Source organism: Thermothielavioides terrestris, chromosome 2 (genome assembly GCF_000226115.1).
Source record: "Thermothielavioides terrestris NRRL 8126 chromosome 2, complete sequence".
Taxonomy (NCBI): Eukaryota; Fungi; Ascomycota; class Sordariomycetes; order Sordariales; family Chaetomiaceae; genus Thermothielavioides; species Thermothielavioides terrestris.
Window position 1 is genome coordinate 3,969,145 of NC_016458.1, and position 21,426 is coordinate 3,990,570.

General features: G+C 59.6%; 9 protein-coding genes across 9 annotated transcripts; 5 read left to right on the forward strand and 4 right to left on the reverse strand.

Moving 5' to 3' along the window:
- Positions 1–1,034: 1,034 nt before the first annotated feature.
- On the reverse strand, positions 1,035–2,978 carry THITE_2113488 (uncharacterized protein). The gene is made up of 3 exons (XM_003652185.1): positions 2,173–2,978; positions 1,461–2,119; positions 1,035–1,402 (listed from the first exon to the last, which is right to left on the reverse strand). The coding sequence occupies exons 1-3, from the start codon at positions 2,794–2,796 to the stop codon at positions 1,084–1,086; spliced, it is 1,602 nt and encodes a 533-aa protein (XP_003652233.1). The 5' UTR covers positions 2,797–2,978; the 3' UTR covers positions 1,035–1,083.
- A 273-nt stretch (positions 2,979–3,251) lies between these two features.
- Positions 3,252–3,930, forward strand: THITE_2065728 (uncharacterized protein; the record flags this gene model as incomplete). Its single annotated transcript, XM_003652186.1, has 2 exons — positions 3,252–3,477; positions 3,608–3,930. 2 exons carry the CDS (start codon positions 3,252–3,254, stop codon positions 3,697–3,699), a joined length of 318 nt encoding a protein of 105 aa, XP_003652234.1. The 3' UTR covers positions 3,700–3,930.
- A 136-nt stretch (positions 3,931–4,066) lies between these two features.
- On the forward strand, positions 4,067–5,083 carry THITE_2113495 (uncharacterized protein). The gene is made up of 2 exons (XM_003652187.1): positions 4,067–4,558; positions 4,792–5,083. The coding sequence occupies exons 1-2, from the start codon at positions 4,144–4,146 to the stop codon at positions 5,046–5,048; spliced, it is 672 nt and encodes a 223-aa protein (XP_003652235.1). The 5' UTR covers positions 4,067–4,143; the 3' UTR covers positions 5,049–5,083.
- A 373-nt stretch (positions 5,084–5,456) lies between these two features.
- On the reverse strand, positions 5,457–7,382 carry THITE_2113496 (uncharacterized protein). Its single transcript, XM_003652188.1, has one exon. It carries the CDS (start codon positions 7,289–7,291, stop codon positions 5,627–5,629), a length of 1,665 nt encoding a protein of 554 aa, XP_003652236.1. The 5' UTR covers positions 7,292–7,382; the 3' UTR covers positions 5,457–5,626.
- A 719-nt stretch (positions 7,383–8,101) lies between these two features.
- Positions 8,102–8,933, forward strand: THITE_35130 (uncharacterized protein; the record flags this gene model as incomplete). The annotated part of the gene is made up of 2 exons (XM_003652189.1): positions 8,102–8,552; positions 8,635–8,933. 2 exons carry the CDS (start codon positions 8,102–8,104, stop codon positions 8,931–8,933), a joined length of 750 nt encoding a protein of 249 aa, XP_003652237.1.
- A 261-nt stretch (positions 8,934–9,194) lies between these two features.
- On the reverse strand, positions 9,195–11,900 carry THITE_2113499 (glycoside hydrolase family 15 protein). Its single transcript, XM_003652190.1, has 5 exons — positions 11,603–11,900; positions 11,120–11,439; positions 10,545–11,061; positions 9,691–10,484; positions 9,195–9,598 (listed from the first exon to the last, which is right to left on the reverse strand). The coding sequence occupies exons 1-5, from the start codon at positions 11,746–11,748 to the stop codon at positions 9,216–9,218; spliced, it is 2,160 nt and encodes a 719-aa protein (XP_003652238.1). The 5' UTR covers positions 11,749–11,900; the 3' UTR covers positions 9,195–9,215.
- A 1,418-nt stretch (positions 11,901–13,318) lies between these two features.
- On the forward strand, positions 13,319–15,717 carry THITE_2113501 (uncharacterized protein). Its single transcript, XM_003652191.1, has 3 exons — positions 13,319–14,154; positions 14,221–14,524; positions 14,603–15,717. Exons 1-3 carry the CDS (start codon positions 13,726–13,728, stop codon positions 15,487–15,489), a joined length of 1,620 nt encoding a protein of 539 aa, XP_003652239.1. The 5' UTR covers positions 13,319–13,725; the 3' UTR covers positions 15,490–15,717.
- Positions 15,718–17,310, reverse strand: THITE_2113503 (uncharacterized protein). The gene has a single exon (XM_003652192.1). The coding sequence runs from the start codon at positions 17,094–17,096 to the stop codon at positions 15,945–15,947; it is 1,152 nt and encodes a 383-aa protein (XP_003652240.1). The 5' UTR covers positions 17,097–17,310; the 3' UTR covers positions 15,718–15,944.
- Positions 17,311–19,049: 1,739 nt separating this feature from the next.
- Positions 19,050–21,288, forward strand: THITE_2113507 (uncharacterized protein). The gene is made up of 3 exons (XM_003652193.1): positions 19,050–19,992; positions 20,081–20,515; positions 20,586–21,288. The coding sequence occupies exons 1-3, from the start codon at positions 19,390–19,392 to the stop codon at positions 21,024–21,026; spliced, it is 1,479 nt and encodes a 492-aa protein (XP_003652241.1). The 5' UTR covers positions 19,050–19,389; the 3' UTR covers positions 21,027–21,288.
- Positions 21,289–21,426: the final 138 nt, after the last annotated feature.

A 21,426-nucleotide genomic window follows, 5' to 3' on the forward strand; every position in this document is an offset into this window, starting at 1 on the left:
CGGAGTGCTTCGTCCGCTGTCTCCTCTGCAGCGCTATACCTGCTGAGCAACAGTTTTCCTTTGTTCTCGCCGGGTCTGGGTTCTTTCAAGGGAGTTCTTGGTTCGCATTCATTCATATTCACTGAGATAGCGGGTAGTTGCAGAACGTCTAGCAGCAATATACATACCTAGTTGCCGTCATAGTAGCTCTTTTACCGTGGGTTTCTGCCCTTCCTTCGTTCCCGCACTGAGACAGCAGTTCGTTGCGGGTATGGACGTTCCAGCGAGTTACGACTTCACATCACAGGAAATATGTTTCGCAAAGAGCCAGAACCACACCAACACCAGCGTAGGGAAAGCGTAGGGAAAAGCTACCGTTCGCGCAGCTACCTGATAATACTCGTACAATGCTGACTGGGGTATCGACACTGCTGGGAAGCAAGGGTATCGCGGGTATGGGACACTTACCAGGTAGACGTAGCAGACCATGAGTAAAACCGCCCGTATACCTGTCGAGACCGTAATCTCGTCGTCGTGGGCCGAAACCGCCCGGGTCAAGATGCAGAGAGGACAAAGAAGACAAAGCAAGATAGATGATGAACCCCACCGTCACCGTTACAACGACCGAGATTCAGCCCAAACTTTTTTGATACCCTCCTAAGAAACCCTCGAAGCCCTCAGAACCCTCGGGAAGCCCACAGACGGACGGAGTGTGAAGCCCGTAAGGAACCTCTCACTCCACTCGCCAGAGATGCCACGGAGCCCACGAGCCAACGAGCCCACAGAGTGCAGGGAAACCCATCTGGTGCAATATGAAAGTCGACTCCCTGCCTAACGAGGCAGAGATGATCCAGCAAAGCCCACCAGCATCGCTCTCAGACGATGCATCAAGGAGCTGTCAAAGAGCCAACCAGCCCACGAGTGAAGATCGAGCCCTCAGGTGTATCGCTGCTTCTTGTGCAAGAAGCTGTCTTTCAAAGCCCACGGCTCCCCATCAGGGGAGTTAGAGTTCAAAAGCCGACAACCCACAAGCCCTCGGATGGAACTGTGCAGAGCCCTCGTAGTGATCCCTCGTGTGCGGCTGTGTCATATGAAGTCACTTGCTTAGAAAGTGATCTTCTTTCCCTGGAAACCGCCGCCGCCCCGGTTCCCGCCGAACCCGCCACGTCCACCACCGCGGCCACCACCGCGGCCACCACCGCCACGACCACCGCCGCGGCCACCGAAGCCACCGCGGCCGCCACCACGGCCGCCGCGACCGCCACCGAAACCACCGCCGCCGTTGTTGTCACGGGGCTTGGCGAAGTCCAAACGGACGGGTCTGCCATCAAGATCGGAGCCGTTGAGAGCCTCGAAGGCAGCCTTGGCATCATCGACCGAGGAGAAAGTCACGTAGGCAAACCCCTTGGGACGACCAGACTCCCTGGTTGAAATAATTAGCAAGTCGCCGATACGAGCAGGGTCACCAAGACTGTACTCACTGGTCGGTCGGAATCCGCAGGCTCTGGACCTTGGCGACCTTGTTGAAGAAGGCCGAGACCGACTCCTCGTTGGCGCTAAAAGACAGATTGCCGACAAAGAGGGTGTCGCTCTCGGGGCTGATGACGTCGCCGTGCTTCCGGGCACGCTCAGCCGCACGAGCATTCGGGGTGGAGTCGGCGCTGGGCTTCGCAGCGAAGTCGAGGCGCATCTCACGGCCCTGGAGGAAGGCCCCGTTCTTGTCGTTGTAAGCCTTCTCAGCAGCCTCGGGGGTCTCGAAGTCGACATAGCCGAAGCCGCGCGAACGGCCGGAGTCCTTGTCAGTAACGACGCGAGCGCCGGTGACGCCCTCGTTGTTCTGGAACTCCTCGTACAGGGCGTTGTCGTCGACGCCCCAGCCGAGGTTGCCAACGAAGAGCGTAGCGCTCTTTTCGGAAGCCTCACCATCGGCAGAAGCCTTGTTCTTCTTGGTCGAGGCCGCGGCAGCCTCGGGCTCGGCCTCGGCCTTTCTCTTCTTCGAGGGCTTCTCAGCCACGGCCGGCTTCTCCTCAGCCGACTCAGACTCTTCGGATTCCTCCTCCGACGAGTCCGAATCGTCAGAGTCGGACTCGCTCGACTCGTCCTCGTCCTCGTCTTCATCTTCGTCCTCGTCGTCCTCGGACTACAAGGCGCAAGTCAGCCAACAGGACGGTACACGGTGGATGGAGAACAGACACCAACCTCGGATTCCTCGGATTCGGACTCGACCTTCTTCGCCTTGCCGTTGACCGCCTTGGCGGCCTTGACAGGCTTCTCCTCCTCCTCATCCTCCTCTTCCTCGTCCGACTCAGACTCGGAGTCGGAGGACTCGGAGCCAGAGGAGTCGGAGCTCTCCTTAGCAGCACCATTAAGCTTGGCCTTGCCGTTGGTCACGGCGGCCTTCGGCTCAGGCTTAGCATCGGTCATCTCAACGTCCGACTCGGCCTCGGACTCTGACTCCGAGTCAGAGTCGCTAGACTCCTCCTCCTCGTCCTCTTCGTCGGAGCTGCTGGCGCCCGCTTCAGACTCGGTTTTAGACTCCGAGTCGCTCTCCGACTCAGCCTCACTCTCTGACTGAGCCTCGCTCTCGGACTCGGCATCGCTGTCCGATTCGGAGTCGCTCTCCGACTCGGACTCGACCTTCTTGGACTTCTTGGAGACAGTCTTCTCCTTGGCGGAAGCGACATTCTTGGCGATGTCCTTGGCCGACTTAGCAGCGGGTTTCCCGACCTTGGTGGGAGCCGCCTTGACCGGCGCAGCAGCAGCCTTCGCGGGGGTCTCCTTGGCCTTGACGGCCTTGGTGTCTTTGGTCTTGCCCATGATGAGAGATGCGGGCGGGCGAAGAGATTCAATTGATTTTTTCCTGAGAATTGACAGGAGGGGTAAAATCTGGGTTGGAGAGAAATTTTTTTCCCCGGAGTGGTTGGGAGACGAGAGACAGGTGGGAAACAGAAGGCTGGGCGTGCGATTGCGAAAAAATCACAGCTTATCGCAAAAATAAAGCGGGTCGCGGGCGGTGTGAAACACACCGCATGCCAAGAGCAACCTGACTTGCCAAGCCTTGCAGCCTGTGGATTGAGGCAGCAATAACTGACCTTGGTGGATGGGAGCTTGGACCCGCAGCAGCGGCACTGCTTGCCGACGCAATTGAGCATCTTCAAGCCGGGCGACTCCGCGACTCCATTGCTGGGCCGACCGAACTCTGCTGTCCAACACCCACGACAAAGCCACCTTACGCCAACCACAGGAATTCTAGGATTGGCGAGCACAGAATCATGCCGACCCCCGAGTCCGAGGCCTTCCTGGCCAAGAAGCCCACGGTCCCGCCGACCTTCGACGGCGTCGACTACGACGACACGAAGCGCCTGAAGCAGGCGCAGGACGCCATTATCCGCGAGCAATGGGTGCAGGTCATGATGGGCCGGCTAGTGCGGGAGGAGCTGAGCAAGTGCTACTACCGGGAGGGCGTCAATCACCTGGAGAAGTGCGGCCGGCTGCGAGGTTAGTTCATAGTTCATGTTCGCGGGAGGAGACGGAGGGCCACGGGCGCTGCGCGCATTGTGCAGCGGCAGTCTTTGGGGACAACGGACAGGCAATTATCGCTTGTCGCAGGGTGCTGACACCGGCGCAGAACGGTATCTCGAGCTGCTCAAGAACGCCAAGGTCAAGGGCTACCTTTTCGAACAACAGAACTACTGGTCGAAGGACTTTGGGAAGCAATAAGCTGTTAGTGACTTGGAAGTTCTATCGAACTGCCAAGCGCTCAGGACTGGGCACAGGTCTGTCCCTGTGCATGGCTACAGGACGGAGATGCGCTGTGAGGCGCATGCACTGGGCAGGGCTGACTGAGGGCGGAGTATGGAATCCCAAATTTCTGGGGTTCGATCGTACATAAAAGCTATTGATTGAAACCTGTAAAACACCACGATCAGATTGCCCAATCGGTTACTCGCAGATTTGATGGTTCCATACAAGTCTCCCATCTATCGGTGTGTCATGGATCATCCGTTGCGCTGGGACATGGGACTGCTCGAAACTGCGCACTTGGTCCTTCTCGCCGCCCGTAGAAATTTTTAGCTCCCCCCCAATTCAAGCCGCAATGCCGCATCACCTGCAACTTCCAGCCAGCGAAGCAAACCTAATCACTCGCCTGCACCTACACACACCATGATCTGCCGAACTTGTCTCCGACGAGCCGCAGGGCTTAGTGCCCGGCAAATACCGGCCGCCCGAGCTTTCAGCACAACCCTCGGGGCGCGCAACGCGGCCCCGTCGCCAGTCGCGGCCGCGCCCGCACCCACAGCAGCCGCAGCAGCCGCAGCAGCAGCAGCAGCAGCAGCAACGGCCAGCGCCGAGTCGACACCCGACCTCAAGCCGCTGACGCCGCCGCCGGCCGACGCGAAGGCCGCGCCACGCTCGTCCTGCCCCGCGGGCACGGTGCTCAACGGCCTGAACTACTTCAAGGGCAAATCCGACCCGGTTGCGCTGGAGGACGACGCCTACCCGGACTGGCTGTGGAACTGCCTCGAGGTGCAGAAGAAGGCGACCGACACGTCCGACACGGACGTTGGCGACGAGTTCTGTGCGTCATATCTTCTTCTTTCCTCCCTCCCTTCCCCCAACCTCCTCCTCCCCCCTTCCCCCCCTCCTCCCCTCCTCGCCTTTCCCCCAAACACCTCCTCACTTCGTTTCTCCCCGACTTTGCTGCAAAGCCGCCTCGGCCCCTTGCTTTTCCACCCGAGACGACGTTCAAAACAAACAAACACAACGTGACTGACTGACTGACACACCTCTCCGCCTGCCCCCCTCGCACAGCCAAGTCCAAGAAGCAGCGACGGCTTGCGCTCAAGCGGCAGCGGCAGCAGGAGGCCAAGCTGCTGGCGTCGGGCGACCTGGAGGCGCTGGCGCCCAAGATCCCGCTGCAGAAGCAGACGGTCAACCTGCCGGCGGCGGAGCCGGGCAACCTGCGGCAGGCCATCGAGGCGGTCGAGAAGCGCGAGGAGCTGCGCCAGGCCATGCGCAAGGAGCGCCGCGCCAAGATCAAGGAGAGCAATTACCTCAAGGCCATGTAAGGCCTCCCGTGGTTTTGGGGGGGGAAGGGGCGCTCGCTTACTTGCTTGCAAGCTTCTTCTCCTTTCTTCCTCACGGGGGTTGGGAGGGGGGTGTTTGGGGTGGTGTCCGCAGGTTTGGAATCTGGGTTGAGTGGATGTTGTGTTTTGTAAGGACGACGACGGGATATCTCGGGTCCCGGGTGTGTGTATATGTATAAGCACCTTGTATTGTATGTAGAATCCGGCACCGGTACACCATGGCAAAGAGTGTGGTCTCTATCGTTCAATTTCTCCGCTGTTTGACCCGACGAGAAGTAGCCCATCATAACTATACCCGGCCTTAAACATCATCGCTGTGCGGGCCACAACGCCTCAAGGTCTTTGCGCTGCTCCTCACCAGAAGCCAATCAAGGTCTATAAACCCCTTTGCTCACACAACAATACTTGGTTACTGGCCCAAACTTGGGGCTCTGTAATGAGCTTCCCAGACGCCGAGCTGGCGTCATGCCCTATCCTATCAACCCCTCACTGCCGTTTGAAGTGGGCCCTCGCACTCCGGATGGCTGCTGCTCCTCCTCAGCGGGTGGAACTCGGGGCGCCTAATCCTCCTCCACTTCGCCGAGGACCGACATCTTGAGCAGGATCTCCGACTTGACGTTCCGAATGTTGCTTTCCAGGCGCTTCCGCATGATGGGCTGGACAGACGCGGCAAGCTGAGACTCGTACTCCTTGAGCCTTTTTCTCAGGTTGGCGATCTGGTTGCGCACGCCAGCATGACTGTCCTCGCCCTCGTCGCCGCCGTCGCCTCCTTCCTCTTCTTCATCTTCGTCTGATTCTTCTTCGTCGGCACCCTCTGCCTCCGCCTGCTCCTCTTCTTCTTCTTCCTCCTCCTCGACCTGGGGAAGGGGGGTGCCGGCGGTAGCGGTGCCGGGCGTGACAGCATCGAGCGCGGCTCCGGGGGTGGCGAGGTCCATGGCAGGCGTCTCTGCTGCTTCCAAGAACTCGGCCTCGAGGGCCGCATCGTCGACCTCGAACTCTTCCTCCAGTTGCTGCTCCAAGCCGGCGTTGCCAAAGTAGTCGTCCGCCTCTCCCTCGGCATCCTCCTCATCCTCCTCTTCTTCCTCCTCCGCGGCCGTGTCGTGCCGTCTGTTATCGATCCACTCTGTCCGGACGCTCACCGCTGCGCGGTCGGCAGCAAGCAACCGTTCCACCTCGGCCTCCTTGTTTTGAATTTCCAACCTGCTTAGACGCTTGCGGAACCGGCGGTGTATCGCATCGTGCATGGGAGGTGTGATCCCGTGAGGCCACCGATAGCCGTGCTCCACCGCCTTAGGCAGCGGTGCAGTCTTTGCCTCCTCCTCGCTCTGGACAGGAGCGAACACCAGAAGCATCTGGCAGATGTCGGACGACTTGACCATAGCCTTCTTATCCCATGTCTTCATGCCTTCCGTGATGGTTGGGAGGTCCAGGAGGACGGCGGCGAACATCTGGCCCAGGACGGTCACCACGGCCCGGCGACCTTCCTCGTCCAACCATTTGAGCTGAAAATCCGCACCCCCTTGCGATTTTGGCACGCCGATCTTCCGCTCTTGTACGCATTTTCGGAGGTATTCGCAATGCTCGCCCGGCATCATGCGGAACAGGAAGTTTTCCTCGATGACCGGATCTTCCTCGCGATCCTCCGCCTCTGAGTCGTAACCCTCGCCGAGCGGCTTGTGGGGTATCCGGCCGGCAGACTTAAGCCTGAGCGTCGGTTGCCTGACAAGCGCCGGCGTTGGCGGCTTGAGTGTGATCTTAGTCTTCTTAAGCTGGGGCTCCACGGCGGCGCCGTTAGCCGGAGGGCCGTTCTCCAGCTCGTCCTCGCTGTCATCCCTCGTCCGCTTCTTCGCCGATGGCTTCGGGATTCGCACGGTTTTAGCGCTGGAAATTTTGAGGACTCCTGCTCCTGCTCCTGCTCCTGCTCCTGCTCCTGCTCCTGCTCCTGCTCCTGCGCCGCTGGTCGTGATTGTCGCCGCAGGTAGACCCCCGAGGTTTGGCGGATTCAAGTCGGCCGAAGTCGCCGGCTGTGATTTAGACACCAACTTAATCTTCGGCGGCCCTTGAGATGGAGTAGGCGGCGCCGGGGAGGCGGGCTGGTGAAATGACGAGTTGGGTGTGACAATCGAAGAAGCGGCAGTGGTCGTGATAGAGGGACCCGACGGCTTGCTGGTGATTTTCAAGCTGGGAAGCCGCTTGAGAGGCGGCGGCGGCTGCGAATCCTCCATGTCGTTCAGCCGCGCTGGTGGATGCGAGGTGCAGGATTCCGTTCGAAGATGGGCGAGTGTAAACTGCGGCGAGGCTGGATGGAGAGCTGGAGAATAGAGCACGCCGATCGCACCAACAGTAGTAAGACTTGATGAACTATCTCTCGTAAGTACAGAAGAGATAACAATTAGCCCTTTGTCCCATGAGAATCGCACTCGCGGCCGCAGATTTCGAAATTGGCCATTGTCGTCCGCCCATGCGAATGGGAGTTGACCAGAAAGGTGACGCACAGCGCGTTGCGCTTGCAGCTAACTGTGGGTCTTCAGGCCTTGGCAGCGGAGCTCCCTGGTTGCGGCGGGGTGCAGCTGGCCAATGATGTGGGGCGATTGCGCTAAATGGCCCACTTTTTCATCAAGTTGAACTTGCTTGCCTGTGTTGATGCTCAACCTCAACCTTAAATCAACATGAAAGTTCCAACACAGGATTCATGTGCTGGCAGTACCACGGCGACCTTATGCTGACGCTGTGACTCTCATTTGGTTTGCCAGGCACTGCGTCTCGCAACGGAGTAAAGGACGGCCCGGGGCCGGCGAAGAAGGCTAGAGCGGGCGAGGTGGCCACGCATCGAAGAAGTTCAGCCCGCGATGACCGGGCGCAGTTGACCAGTTCGCCGAACAGCAATTGAGGGATTGTTCACATCATTTTCCAAGCCACGGCTCTTGAACTTTCCTTTTTTTCCCCTTCCGACGCTCAGCTGTGCGCTTCGTCCGTCCTACCCTCTCCTCACACCGGCCACCTGTCGCCACTCTTCCAGAGCTCAGGCCATCAAAATGACACCACCGCCGCCACTCTTCCACTCCTTCCTGCGCCCAGCCGTTCTTCAGATCCTCCGCGCAACCGGCTACCACGGCGCCAAGATCTCCGTCATCGACTCCGTCACAGACCTCGCCGCGCGCTACCTCCTCCACCTGTGCCAGCTCACCGCTCTCTTCGCAGCGCACAACAACGACGAGCCACCTCCGCTGCTCTATCCCGACGGCAGCAGCGCCGCATCCGTGAATCCAGTCGTACCCGCGCCCACCATCGTCGACGTGCGGATGGCGCTGCAGCGGGCGGGCGCGCTCCTGCCCGAGCGCTGCGTGCAGGAGCAGGAGTATCTCGGCGGCGAGGAGGACATGCGGGGCGTGGAGGCGTTCATCGCCTGGGCGACGGGTCCTCTGAACCGGGAGATTGCGCGCATCGCGCTGGACGGGAACGACGAGGCCCGGGATTACCTCGACGGTGAGTACCAAGTCTCACGTGGCATTGTGGGATCGGGGATCTCGCGGCAGCGAAGAAAGAGATGCTGATCTGATTGGGATAGCTCTCAAGAAGAAACACAGCAAGAACGACGACGACTCCAAGTTCCTCGGCACGCTGCTCGGCCGGAGCATCGAGCACGGCGACGTGCTGGTCGAGGGGGGCGAGTGCCCGAGCATCTCCATGTGGGAGGAGCGGAGGCGGCTCGCGAGCCAGAAGCCGCCCGAGGCGCAGGGGCAGACGAAGGCCAGCGGCGCCCACGGCGTCGGCGACGGCGATGGCGAGGAGGATTCGCGGCCGCCCAGCTCCGGGCTTAGTTCGCTCGGGGATCGCAGCGTTGCGGATGAGATGGATCTGTCATAGAATGACAGATCCAGGTCGCGCAGCGCCGCGGCGGCGACGGCGGCGGCAGCGGGACAGCGGGGTCGCTCGGGAGCGGCCAAGAGGCCTGGACGGGGAGGGAGCAAAACGGGAGGACTATCCGTGGAAAAGCATAGCGACGGCGTTAAGGCTCGGGGGAAGAAGGCGCGTGTCACGCAGAAGTGATCTTGCGGCGCTTTGGGCGCCGGGTGAGAAAAGGGACGCGGAAATGATGAAAGAATGATGATCGAGCTTATATCGCAAGGATCACAGCAGGAAACATTCTCAATGTATAGCATGCTTTTTCGCTGACTGAACTACCGAATTAATTTGACACAACAATTGTGTCAACATTGATTCCGTTCGGTTGCCCAGCACCGCTAGTCCAAGCAAGCCCTCCGGGATCAACGCTCCGACACGCGATCCAAATTGAAGGGCAGCGCTGATCAGCGCCAGGTGACTGAAGGCCTGCGGCGTGTTACCGAGCTGCTCGCCGCTGCGCGAGATCTCCTCGGAGAACATCATCAGGTGGTTCGAGAAGCTCAGCATGTTCTCGAACAGGTTGATGGCGCGCACCAGGTACTTGGGCTCGTAGACGGACGCCCGCGTCATGGCTTCCACCAGCCAAAATGTGCACATGCTAAAGGCGCCCTCGCGGCCGCCAACGCCTGTAGAAGGGAGGAAGGGAAGTCGTGTTAGCTAAATCAGGCTCCTAATTTTGCGTTTTGTCTTTCCTGGCCAAAAGAAAATAAAAACTCACCGTCTTCTGACAGCTCCGTGTTGTAGCGGTACACAAGCCCCGTGCTGGTCAGCCCGCCCTTCTCCGGCGGCAGCAGGATGCGGTCCATGGTGTTGAGGAAGCGCGGGTCGTTCGGGGCGATGAAGAAGACCAGCGGGGCGATCAGGATGGACGAGTCGAGCATGGTCCTGCTCTCGTAGCTCTGGATGAAGCACTTCATCTCCTTGTTGTAGCCCTTCTCCATGATCTCCTCGTACAGCCCGTCCCGGGCGGCGAGCCACTTGGCCCGGTTCGGGCAGGGGAAGTTGCGCTTGTCGGCCAGGCGCAGGCCGCGGTCGAAGGCGACCCACAGCATCACCTTGGAGTAGGTGAAGTTCTGCTTGTTGTTGCGCACCTCCCAGATGGACATGTCGGGCTGGTGCATGATGGTGAGCACGTAGTCGAGCATCTCGCGGACCGAGCACCACAGGTCCCAGTGGATCGGCTTGCCGTACTTATTGTACAAGTAGATGCCGTCCATGAGTTCGCCGTAGATGTCGAACTGCTGGTGGAACGCGGCGCCGTTCCCGATGCGCACCGGCTTGCTGCCCCGGTACCCGTCCAGGTGCGACAGCTCGCGCTCCGGTATGTCCGTCTCGCCCCTGATGGTGAACATGATCGGTAGCCCGCCGTCGGACACGCGCGACTTTTGGAAGCGCTCGCTGATGAAGTTCATGTAGGCGTCGGCCTCCTCGGTGAAGCCGAGGCGCAGCAGGATGTAGATGGTGAAGCTCGAGTCGCGGACCCAGGAGAACCGGTAGTCCCAGTTGCTTGACCTGAAATATTAGTGTGTCCCTTCGTTAGACCCGCTCGGTCTGAGGGCGAGGTCTGCTCACCGGACGCCGCCGATGTCCTCGGGGATGGAGAAGGTCGGGGCGGCAATGATGGCGCCCGTCGGCTCGTACGTCATGAGCTTGAGGATCATGAGGCTCCGCGAGACCACCTCGCGCCAGCGGCCCTTGTACTTGCTCTTGGAGATCCAGTTGTACCAGTACGCCTGGGTGTCGTGCTGCTGGGTGTCGAGCACCGTGCTGGTGATGTTGTCCGTGTTGTGCTTCGGGAGGTCCTTGCGGAGCACGAACGACACGGCCTGGCCCTCGCAGACCTTGATGCTGGCCACGACGCCCTCGCCCAACATGCCGGGCTTCTGGACCTTCCTGAAGTGGACGGTGGGCCAGCTGCTGTCGTCGCTGTCCTCGCCACGGTCAATGGTGACGTCGAGTTGGAGCTGCACATCCTTGCTGTGGAAAGTCGCCGTCTTGCTCTGGGGGCTGTGCGGGAGGGCCTCGGCCTGGAGAATAGTGGTGGTGTGCGGCTCGGTCGCATACCCAAAGGCGGGGAAGATCTCGACGTCTAAGGGGGTCCGTCAGACGCCCTTTTCCTTCTGGGCCGCACGCCATGCGATACTTACCCATCTGCAAACAGCCGCGGATGCACTCGACGCGACGGACCAGCCACTGCTTCAGCTCCTCCTGCACGCTGGTCGTCTCTCGGAACGCGCTCTGCTTGGGGCCCTTGTAGGCGACCTTGGCGGTCTTGGGCCGGGGGAAGAAGTCGACGAGGTCGACCACGCCATCCTCGTGGATGTAGCGCGTCTGAAGGATGTTGGACGACGGCAGATACTGCTGCTTGGTGGTGCAGTTGAGGTTCGCGGCCGGGTGGATGCTGAAGTGGCCTCCTTTGTCCTTGTCCAGCAGGCGGCAGAAGACCGAGGGCGAGTCGAATTCGGGCCTGTAAGAGCGTTAACTACCTATTACCACCATCGCCGCCACCATCATCATCACCACCACCACCACCACCACCACCACCGTTGGACCCCTCAGGGGGGAGCCCCCTTTCGACATGAGTGATGCCTGTTCATGATTGGCCGCGGGAACTGTGAGATGGAACTCACCAGCACATGAAATCGACACTGCCATCCATGCCCACCAAGGCGCAGGTCCTCATGTTGCCGATCAAGCCGTAATTCTCGATCGGAAGGTACCCGCCGCCATGGCTCCGCAGCTGGCTATCGGTGGTTTGGGTTGAGCAGGACGTCATGCCTTCGTTATTTGCCTTTTCTGCTTTCTGCTTGTGTGGTACGGGGTACCTCTGCTTCACATGTGCTTCTCGATACTGTGTATGATGTATATATACCTGATGTACTCAGTCGGACGCGGAACGTTGAGTCCTTTGTGTGGTTGGGTGCCGGCGTGTTGGTTGGGATGACTCGGTTTGACCGGAAGGACTGAATCGGGCACTGGCGGCGTCCGGCAGGACGAATGGACGAATGACGACAACAAAGGAAGCTAACTAATGCACTCCTGCCGATTTGAAGGATTTGAAGAGCGGGGATGCCAAGTATATGCGAAGCGGAAGCGTACACAAAACGGTGAACTTAGCAAAGGTAACCGCGACAAGATGGAACTCTTATGGGAAGGAATGTCCGTCTCTGCTGAGAAGGCAAGGCAGTGTAGGTGCCCGATTATACACTCAGGTATTGGCTGCGAACACTGCTTCCAGGCTGCGAGCTAGAGCTTCATCACACATCAAGGTCGCGCCGCTTCAATGGATCTGGGTCCCAGCCTCCCAGCCCCGCAGGCGATGATCTCTGAATAGATTTCGATTTTAAGGGTCCAGCGCCATGCGACGCATCCGTGGCGGCCTGACTCAGCACCCTGTTTATGCCATGGATGTGCGCCGAAAGCTCGTGTTAGGCGCGGATTGTGTGACGTCGATGTCAGTGGTTGCCCGCTGAGCATCCGCCATGATGCAGCGCAAATGCGAGGCTGCGTGCAGTGTCAGTGGAAGGCGAGTGGAGAAGCTGGGTGTGGGTGGGGCTTGCAGCTCAGTCAGCACGCGGGGCAAGTCAGCTGGTGCCAGTCGTTTTCCCAATTTGTCATTTGTGAGGGTATCTTAGGCTTAGTAGCCACCGCCACAGTTGATCAGAGTCCGTTCACGCTCGAGATTATCCCCTCAGCCGGTCACATCTCTTGTCGGGTCAAGGGTTTCTCGTCCGGTAGGGGTTATGGCTAAAGAGGTCCCGCCAAGACTAATTTCGGAGACTGCCGCTTACAAGTATTTACAATCGCTATAGGGTAAGCGGGGCCACGACGGGGCCTCGACGACTTCGAGCAACATCAACAACGAACAATCGCAAAGACTCGTTGCAACAACTTTACGAAACCTCAACTAAATCGAAAAAAAAGAAAACGAAGTTAACCCTCACCCTAACCTTGACCCTCACCCTAACCATAACCCTCACCCTAACCAGCGGGGGGCTGGCGCCACCCCCCGCACCCCCGGCGAACTAACCCGTGGCTAACCCGTGGCGATAGTGCAAACCCCTTGGCGGTCTTGGCGGGGTACTGACGCTGTAAAAACATTGCCGACAATTGGCCGAAATTAGTCTTGGCGGGACCTCTTTAGCCATCAGCCGTTTGGACGCTTGGTCCTTGGCATCAGAACGTCGACTTCGATTTGAGGCCACACAGTTCACAGCTCTGGAACGGCCGACTTCAACTTTTGGTTGATCGCCGGGTATGTTATGTAAGTGTGCCGGCCCGGCGTCTTGGCGGCAGCCAGCCTCCCACCTGGGCCCAGCTGGGTCGGGTCCAGACTAAACAGGGGTGGCCGCTCATCCGACACCCGGAGCCAATCCAGTCGCGTCTCGTGCCTCAAGACCTCCACCGCTCATCTATGGGCCCTGTGCTAGGGTGTTACTCTGGCAGTAGCAAGCGACCGACCGGCCGGACAGTGCCGAGAGACGCTGCCGTGTGGCCGGCCTCGTCCTCGACTCAGACAATGCCAGTAACTTCCCCCCCGAGCTTCCCGTCCACCGATCATCCTCCCCCGCCAAGGTCTCTGGACGACGTCTCTGGTCCTTCAGTTCCCTCGAACCCCGTGCGCCGCCTGGCAACGCTGCCCGTGTCAGGACACGCGACAGCTACCCCTGGCGAAGCGGAGGCCTCTGTACCCGCCGCGCTGCTTCCCGCCGACCCCCTGACGCCCGCAGGCTTGGGCGCTGGAGACATCGAGATGGACTCGGTGACGCCCTCGGGCCACCGGCGCCGCCGAAGCAGCCTCATAAATCCCGCCAATGCTTCCAACAATCGACACCGGTCGCCGCGAGAGCGGTCGCAGTCGATACGGGGTCCCGCCGCTGGGGAGGACGACAAGATTGTCGAGGAGGGCACTGATGCCGAGTCTATACGACCTGGCGACATAGAAGAGGACGGCGTGCCCGACGAGGACCTCCACGACGACGAAGAAACGGGCTTGACTGGCAAAGACAAGCGGAGGAAGAGGCGGAAGCGGAGGCGAAACCAGCTCCTCGACCAGCGGATCGTCAGCGACGATATCTCCCCGGAAGAGAAGAAGGAGGCGGATCGCAATGTGGTCAAGAGCTTGATGGTCAACGGCGTGCTGATCGGGCTCTGGTACTTCTTCTCGTTGTCGCTTTCTCTGGTACGAACATGCCCCAGAATGTCCAGTATTTCTGTCGCGAACAGGTTGCTAACCTCATGCGTCCAGTACAACAAATGGATGTTCTCACCCGACAACCTGGACTTTCCCTTCCCTATGTTTACCACTGCCGTGCACTTCCTCGTGCAATTTTCGTTAGCATCAGTAGTGTTATTTCTCTTTCCCTCCCTGCGGCCGCAGCGGACCGCCCACCGATCCGACCTGGGTCAATCGAGGCATGAGCCGGAGCCTGAACGGCCCGTCATGACCAAGATGTTCTACCTCACCAGGATCGGGCCCTGCGGCGTGGCCACCGGCCTGGACATCGGCTTAGGCAACGCCTCCCTCCAGTTCATCACTCTCACTTTCTACAGTAAGTCACCAAGGAGCGGTTGCTGCAGCCCCGGCCCGTGCAATTACGCGTCTAACCAACCGGCTCCGGAATGAATAGCAATGTGTAAATCCTCCTCCCTCGCCTTCGTGCTGCTCTTCGCCTTCCTCTTCCGCCTCGAGGCCCCCACCTGGAAGCTCGTGGCCATCATCGCCGCCATGACGCTCGGCGTAATCATGATGGTAGCGGGCGAAGTCGAGTTCAAGCTCGGCGGCTTCGTCCTCGTCATCTCGGCGGCCTTCTTCTCCGGCTTCCGCTGGGGCCTGACGCAGATCCTGCTGCTGCGCAACCCGGCCACGTCGAACCCGTTCTCCAGCATCTTCTTCCTCGCCCCGGTCATGTTCGCGACGCTCCTCGGCATCGCCATCCCCGTCGAGGGCGCCGCCGCGCTGGTCGCCCGCCTGGAGGGCATCGCGCGCGACAAGGGCGTCCTCGTCGCCCCGCTGCTCGTCCTCTTCCCCGGCATGCTCGCCTTCCTGATGACCGCCTCCGAGTTCGCCCTGCTGCAGCGCACCTCGGTCGTGACGCTGTCCATCGCCGGCATCTTCAAGGAGGCCGTCACCATCTCCGCCGCCGCCCTCGTCTTCGGCGACACCATGACCCCCGTCAACGTCGTCGGCCTCGTCGTCACCCTGCTGGCCATCGCCGCCTACAACTACATCAAGATCGGCAAGATGCGCGCCGAGGCCCGGACCGACGTGCACCGCGGCCATCTGGCCGCCGCCGAGGCGCGGTTGGGCCGCGTCAGCGGCAGTGGCAATGGGAGTGGGAGCGGGACCGACAGGGATGAGGACCAGGGAGAGGACGTTGGGCTGTTGCGACGGAGCGTAGACAACGATGAGATTCTGTTCACGGCCGACGGCGGGGACGTCGTTGCCGGGCCTGGGCCGGATGTCGGGGCGGGGAGATTAGATGGGCAGATTCCGAGAGATGGGAGAATCGACTGAGAAGCGGTTGCATTTTTCCTTGTCGTGCTCTTTTTCTTTAGTCTCTCGTTTTATTGTCCTTTCCGAAGTGGCATACAATCATAGATGATACCCCATTCTGCCTGCATATTGCTGCTGGCCTTCTGTTTTTGTTGTCCATTGCTGAACATCCGGGAGTGCGCCAGGGATTGTTCATTACATGGACCTGTTTGCACTTGGGGCTCATCACGCACACATGGACCGGACATCACGCATAGAGTATCCCATACAGTGTTTTGTGTAAAAAGTGCTTCATAATTAGGTACGGTTATAAGGCTCTCCATTCATTCCTCCCTTCCCCCGGAACCCATCTGCAACTTGCGGCATGCAACCCACTTGCCTCCGATGCAAACCCTCGAAAGCATGCTGGATATCTATCCTCTAAACCACCGCTGGAGTATAAAATCCATTCGCGCCACGCGGCCACAGGAACCCGCTTACCCGAGAAGCTTCAGCCCGCCCTTCGTCTTCTGTCCCGGCTTCGTAATACCACCGCCCACCATTGGGCCGAGATGCGGCTCGTACGCTTGCGCGCTGCCGGCGCCCGTGGCACCCATGCCGCTGCCGCTCTTGTTCCCGCCGCCTTTATTCTTATTCTTGCCCTTGCGTTCCTCCTTGACCACCTGCGGCTTGATCTCCGTCTTGGCCTTGTGCACCACGACCGGGTGGCTCTGGATGTACTTGCCGTTCATCTCCTTGGCCGCCTGGAAGAAGTCCTCTGGGTCGCTGAAGCTGACGAAGCCGAAGCCCTTGCTCTTGTTGGTGCGCTTGTCGCGGATGACCTTGGCCTTCTGCACGCTCTTCCAGCGCGAGAACGCCTTGAGCAGCGAGTCGTCCGTCGTCTCGCCGGCGAGGTTGCCCACGAACAGGCGCAGGTGCGCCGGGTCCCACTCGAGCAGCGTGTCGTCCTGCCACTTCTTGCCGCCGCCCTCGCGGTAGACGGTTTTCTTCTTCTCGGTGCCATCGCCACTCGCGTTGGCGCCACCGCCGGCGGCGGCTGCCGCCGCCTCTCCCGCACCGGCTGGCGCTTCGCCGGCCGCGGGCGCGCCAGTACCGTTACGGCCGCCGGCGGCAGGTGCCTTGTTGGCCGGGTCGTCGGGGTCTCTCGGTATGTAGGCGCTCTGCCACTGCGCTATCTGCGCGGCCATCTCAGGGTCGTAGTCGGCAGCAGCGCTGTCGGGTGCGGAGAAGGGGTTTCGGATCTGAGGCGGAGTCGGGTAGCCGCCAGCCGCCGCGGCGCCATAGTAGGCCGGCTGCTGCTGCGCGTAGCTGTGTGACGGGTAGTTGTATGCGCCTGGTTGGCGTTGGCCATAGCCTCCACGGCCAGCACCTATGGGGGTAACGGCAGGGTTAGCCGCGTATGGCGACGCGGCTGGAGGGGCGAAATAGCCTATGGCGGGAGTGGCGGACGGTCCGTAGCCGGGATACGACGGTGCTGGCGCGGTGTAGACTGGCGCTGAGACACCAGGGGCAGCAACAGTGGTTGGCGGGAAGGCAGGCTTAAAGCTGGGGGGTTTGGTGACGGGCGGGCGAGGCGGAAGCGATGGATGCGATGGCTTCGAGACACCTGGAGGACCCGGGTACGACATGATGAATTTCTTGCGCCCGGCAGTGGAAGAGGGAAGGCTTGTAATCGCAGAATTTGCGCTGTAGTTGTCACGTACCTGTGAGCCCAGCCCGACGACGGCTATGCGCCTGCAACCTGTTGACCGCGTTGCCTGGCTCACGGGAAAGCTGCGAAGTGCGCTGTTCTGGGGTTGCAAGTGGTGTCTTCTGGGCGTCCAGCTGTCAACGGCCAAGCGCGGCTCAAATTTCGGGGGCCAAGCGCCAAGACGAAGGTCGTGGCTGAATCTCTAGTTAAATGCGGCGGTGTGTTGTGGCTGAACAGGTCTGTTGCCACTATTCCATATAAGGAGAGGCAACACTTGATACATGTGATACGGATAGTTACGCTGTTACGCAAACATACCGCAGTTCTCTCTTTTTGGCAGTGGGGCAGCAGGCGCGATGTCCCCCCCTCCATGAAATGGAGGGGCAGTCAACCCCTCTCATCCTTTCGCGTGCCGGGCTCAACAGTTCCCAGACGGCGTGATCGGAAATCGCGGACAACAATCGGAGGCGGAGAATCCTGACCAAGCATCTGAGTCTGAACAATTTTCCATTGGCTAAAGCACCAAAAAGCCTGAAATCGTTAGCCTTGCCCAGGCCCATTGGCACGATTGCGGGAATTTGGGGAGGCAAATGGGTAAGCCTGGCACCGCTTGCGTCCCTGTTTGGTGGGGTAATAGAGCTCCGTGGAGGTTGAGGACAGTGGGGGACAGAGCCACGAAGGAGCGAACCGGTTCCTCTGGCATCCATTAGACACGGCATTGAAAGCTTGGAGCGTTGGTGGGCGAGCCGTGGCTCACCTAACCAAAGTTGCACTTCCGAAAAAGCCGCGGAGACCATAGGTTTGGAAGCGCCAGACATGCAGCAGAGAGAGACCGATTGAGGAAAGGGCAGAAACACAGATAACCAAGCTTCTGTCCCCCCATATTTGACGATAGGAAGCTTGAACCTTCGTAATGGTATTTTGCGAGCTTACCAACGACATACACACTCGGTGACGGCATCCCAAGACAGACCGAACCTAGGTGAGTCTGGAGGTCCCATGCATGCCGCACCGACGGACCCGCATTGCCAACCTCAGGTTGTCCCGGGCTCCCTGCGGCGCTGGCGTTATGAAACCAAGAGCCCTGATCCTCAAACCTGAAGCATGTTGTCTCGGATGCTGGCAAAAATAGCGCCACAGTGCCATAGGTAAGGGAGCTTGTCTCGTTGAATGGATACAAATGCTCGGGGCGGGGGGCGGGTTTCCGGGAAACCAGCCCTGGAGCTCCCCGTCCTTGGCGGCAAAACAGAAGCTTCAGACACGCCCCAACTGCCAACCGAGCTCTTCGAGGATGCTCGGTGCTGGCTTTTCATGATGATCGGAAGAGTTCATGCCCAGCACGGGGGCAGCAAAGCACAACGCTGGAAAGACGCCCCAAGGCGATGAGAAACGAGACAGGACTGTAGGTATGTGGTCGAGCATCAACACACGGCTTGCTGGGGACGGCGATGTTCTGTCTTTTGAGCGGGAGCAAGCGAGGAGGAGGGAACAAAGGCCTGATAATACACGCACACAGCGTTTCGTCACTGAGGCGTAGGCGGTTGGATGTCTGAGTAATCCCCGCGGTTATTTATCCGCAGTGCAGCGGCCAAGATTCATCATTCTGGTCGCTCGCCCTCCTCAGTGGTCCGTTCTTAGCTTTCCCCCAATTGACCCCTCCGACATCGAAGCTCGCTTCCCGTTTAAAAGTTTCGTCACTCTCTCCCCGGCCCCGCCCGTTTCTCCCTCCTTCCATTTCCCCCATTGACGTCCTTGGTTGAGGATTTAAACCCCAATTTCACTTCAACACCACCGTCTGCAGAAGCGGTCGAGCTCTCAGCTACCCCTCCTCACTTACATCAGAACCTCTTGACATCAAGCAGCAGTCGCACAATGTCTGGCGCAGTGTAAGTCCCGGTTACCCCGCCTCCCCGCCCCTCTGTACCCCTCCTACAGGGTTTTGGGGCTTCGTTTTCCCACCAGTTTGCGCATCGCGCATCGCGTTTCCCGTTGGGCATTGTCGTGTCCGTACAGCGGAAGACCGACTCTTTCCCCAACCACCGCGGGGTGCCCTTTTCTTTTAAATGCCACCTACTGAGTTGCTCCAGCGCCCGCCTAGGGAGCATTGGCGGAGCTTTGAAAGCTGGCTCCTCCCTGCTGCAGTCCCAGAAAAGTGCTAACAATGGTGCAAGCGCGGATATCGGCCTCATCGGCCTGGCCGTCATGTGAGTTGCCCGTCCCTCAGGCCCCCGATGCTCCGGTGCGCTGTGGCCGGCACGGAGCTAACGCCGCTGCGCAGGGGCCAGAACCTGATCTTGAACATGGCCGACCATGGCTACACTGTCTGCGCTTTCAACCGCACCGTGTCCAAGGTCGACACGTTCCTCGCCAACGAGGCCAAGGGCAAGTCCATCGTCGGCGCCCACTCTGTCGAGGAGTTCGTTTCCAAGCTCAAGAGGCCCCGCCGTGTCATGCTCCTCGTCCAGGCCGGCAAGGCCGTCGACGACTGGATCGAGACTCTCCTGCCCCTCCTTGAGGCTGGGGACATCATCATCGACGGTGGCAACTCGCACTTCCCCGACTCCAACCGGAGGACAAAGTACCTCGCCAGCAAGGGCATCCGGTTCGTCGGCTCCGGTGTCTCTGGCGGCGAGGAGGGTGCCCGCTACGGCCCCTCGCTGATGCCTGGCGGCCACGAGGATGCCTGGCCTCACATCAAGGATATCTTCCAGAGCATCGCTGCCAAGAGCGAGGGTGAGGCCTGCTGCGAGTGGGTTGGCGACGAGGGCGCTGGTCACTACGTCAAGATGGTGCACAACGGCATCGAGTACGGTGATATGCAGCTCATCTGCGAGGTAGGTGACGCGCGCTGATAGTTGTGTCGGAGAGGAAACGTCGGGGTGCAGGGTGACTAACGAAACTTCTCCTCTTTTTTTTTGTTAGGCATACGATATCATGAAGCGCGGCCTCGGCATGTCCAGCAAGGAGATCGGCGACACTTTTGCCAAGTGGAACCAGGGCGTCCTGGATTCCTTCCTGATCGAGATCACGCGTGATATTCTGTATTTCAACGATGATGACGGCACCCCTCTTGTCGACAAGATCCTGGACAAGGCCGGCCAGAAGGGTACCGGCAAATGGACGGCCGTGAACGCCCTGGACTTGGGCATGCCCGTGACTCTCATCGCCGAAGCGGTGCTCGCTCGTTGCCTGTCGGGCATCAAGGATGAGCGTATCAAGGCGTCGACCAAGCTTGAGTTCGTTGGCCGTGCCAACACGTTCGAGGGCAACAAGGAGCAGTTCCTGGACGACCTCGAGCAGGCCCTCTACGCGTCCAAGATTATCTCGTACGCCCAGGGCTTCATGCTCATGCAGGAGGTGCGTTGGATGACGGTCGAGCGGTGTCAGCCGACGTGAGAACAGCGGGCTAATCTACCTGAACCCACAGGCTGCGCGGGAGTACAACTGGAAGCTCAACAAGCCCTCGATCGCGCTCATGTGGCGCGGCGGGTGCATCATCCGCTCCGTCTTCCTGAAGGACATCACGGCGGCTTACCGCAAGAACCCCGACCTCGAGAACCTGCTCTTTGACGATTTCTTCAACAAGGCCATCCACAAGGCGCAGCCCGGCTGGAGAGACGTCGTTGCCAAGGCTGCGCTGCTCGGCATCCCGACCCCGGCCTTCTCGACCGCGCTGTCGTGGTTCGACGGTTACCGGACCAAGGACCTGCCTGCCAACCTGCTGCAGGCGCAGCGTGATTACTTCGGTGCTCACACGTTCCGGATCAAGCCCGAGGCGGCGAACGCCAAGTACCCCGAGGGCAAGGACATCCACGTCAACTGGACCGGGCGGGGAGGCAATGTTTCCGCTTCGACGTACCAGGTTTAAAAATTAAAGAAAACCAAAGCGGGCAAAGGGAGGGTAATGGTCAGGATGCACGGCTGACGGAGAGCTCGCGGAAATTTACGTAGAGTAAAATTGCGATAGAGAATTACTAACTAGGCCATCATTGAGAAATTCAATTCCGTGTTTGTTCATTGCCATTGCCTCGTCAACGGTTTAGTGAGGATGACTTCGTGTTGATGTCGGTGACCACACAGTGCACGCAACGTATTTTGCTCATAGAAGGCCGCGCGCAGTCATGTGACACGATGGTTTGGGCGTTGCTTGGCATTTGCCAGCTGTTGACAGTGGAGAGATTTGGCTGCCGTTCAATTCGCGAAAAGCGCGCCTGCAGCAAACGAACTCCAAGCCTGGCACCAATAACTACCGCGAGGCCACAGAATAT

What these genes read in the sequence shown, in the direction of transcription:
- THITE_2113507 (XM_003652193.1), top strand. Translation starts at nt 19,390, where the DNA reads ATGCTCCGGTGCGCTGTGGCCGGCACGGAGCTAACGCCGCTGCGCAGG. An exon ending in ATATGCAGCTCATCTGCGAG is followed by an intron (nt 19,993 to 20,080) that starts GTAGGTGACGCG and finishes TTTTTTTGTTAG; the next exon opens with GCATACGATATCATGAAGCG. An exon ending in GCTTCATGCTCATGCAGGAG is followed by an intron (nt 20,516 to 20,585) that starts GTGCGTTGGATG and finishes CTGAACCCACAG; the next exon opens with GCTGCGCGGGAGTACAACTG.
- THITE_2113499 (XM_003652190.1), bottom strand. Translation starts at nt 11,748, where the DNA reads ATGACGTCCTGCTCAACCCAAACCACCGATAGCCAGCTGCGGAGCCAT. An exon ending in CCGCGGCTGTTTGCAGATGG is followed by an intron (nt 11,062 to 11,119) that starts GTAAGTATCGCA and finishes GGACCCCCTTAG; the next exon opens with ACGTCGAGATCTTCCCCGCC. An exon ending in GAGGACATCGGCGGCGTCCG is followed by an intron (nt 10,485 to 10,544) that starts GTGAGCAGACCT and finishes CTAATATTTCAG; the next exon opens with GTCAAGCAACTGGGACTACC.
- THITE_2113488 (XM_003652185.1), bottom strand. Translation starts at nt 2,796, where the DNA reads ATGGGCAAGACCAAAGACACCAAGGCCGTCAAGGCCAAGGAGACCCCC. An exon ending in CCGAGGAATCCGAGGTTGGT is followed by an intron (nt 2,120 to 2,172) that starts GTCTGTTCTCCA and finishes TGCGCCTTGTAG; the next exon opens with TCCGAGGACGACGAGGACGA. An exon ending in CTGCGGATTCCGACCGACCA is followed by an intron (nt 1,403 to 1,460) that starts GTGAGTACAGTC and finishes TATTTCAACCAG; the next exon opens with GGAGTCTGGTCGTCCCAAGG.
- THITE_2113503 (XM_003652192.1), bottom strand. Translation starts at nt 17,096, where the DNA reads ATGTCGTACCCGGGTCCTCCAGGTGTCTCGAAGCCATCGCATCCATCG.
- THITE_2113496 (XM_003652188.1), bottom strand. Translation starts at nt 7,291, where the DNA reads ATGGAGGATTCGCAGCCGCCGCCGCCTCTCAAGCGGCTTCCCAGCTTG.
- THITE_2113501 (XM_003652191.1), top strand. Translation starts at nt 13,726, where the DNA reads ATGGACTCGGTGACGCCCTCGGGCCACCGGCGCCGCCGAAGCAGCCTC. An exon ending in TCTCGTTGTCGCTTTCTCTG is followed by an intron (nt 14,155 to 14,220) that starts GTACGAACATGC and finishes TCATGCGTCCAG; the next exon opens with TACAACAAATGGATGTTCTC. An exon ending in CATCACTCTCACTTTCTACA is followed by an intron (nt 14,525 to 14,602) that starts GTAAGTCACCAA and finishes CGGAATGAATAG; the next exon opens with CAATGTGTAAATCCTCCTCC.
- THITE_2113495 (XM_003652187.1), top strand. Translation starts at nt 4,144, where the DNA reads ATGATCTGCCGAACTTGTCTCCGACGAGCCGCAGGGCTTAGTGCCCGG. An exon ending in GGACGTTGGCGACGAGTTCT is followed by an intron (nt 4,559 to 4,791) that starts GTGCGTCATATC and finishes CCCCTCGCACAG; the next exon opens with CCAAGTCCAAGAAGCAGCGA.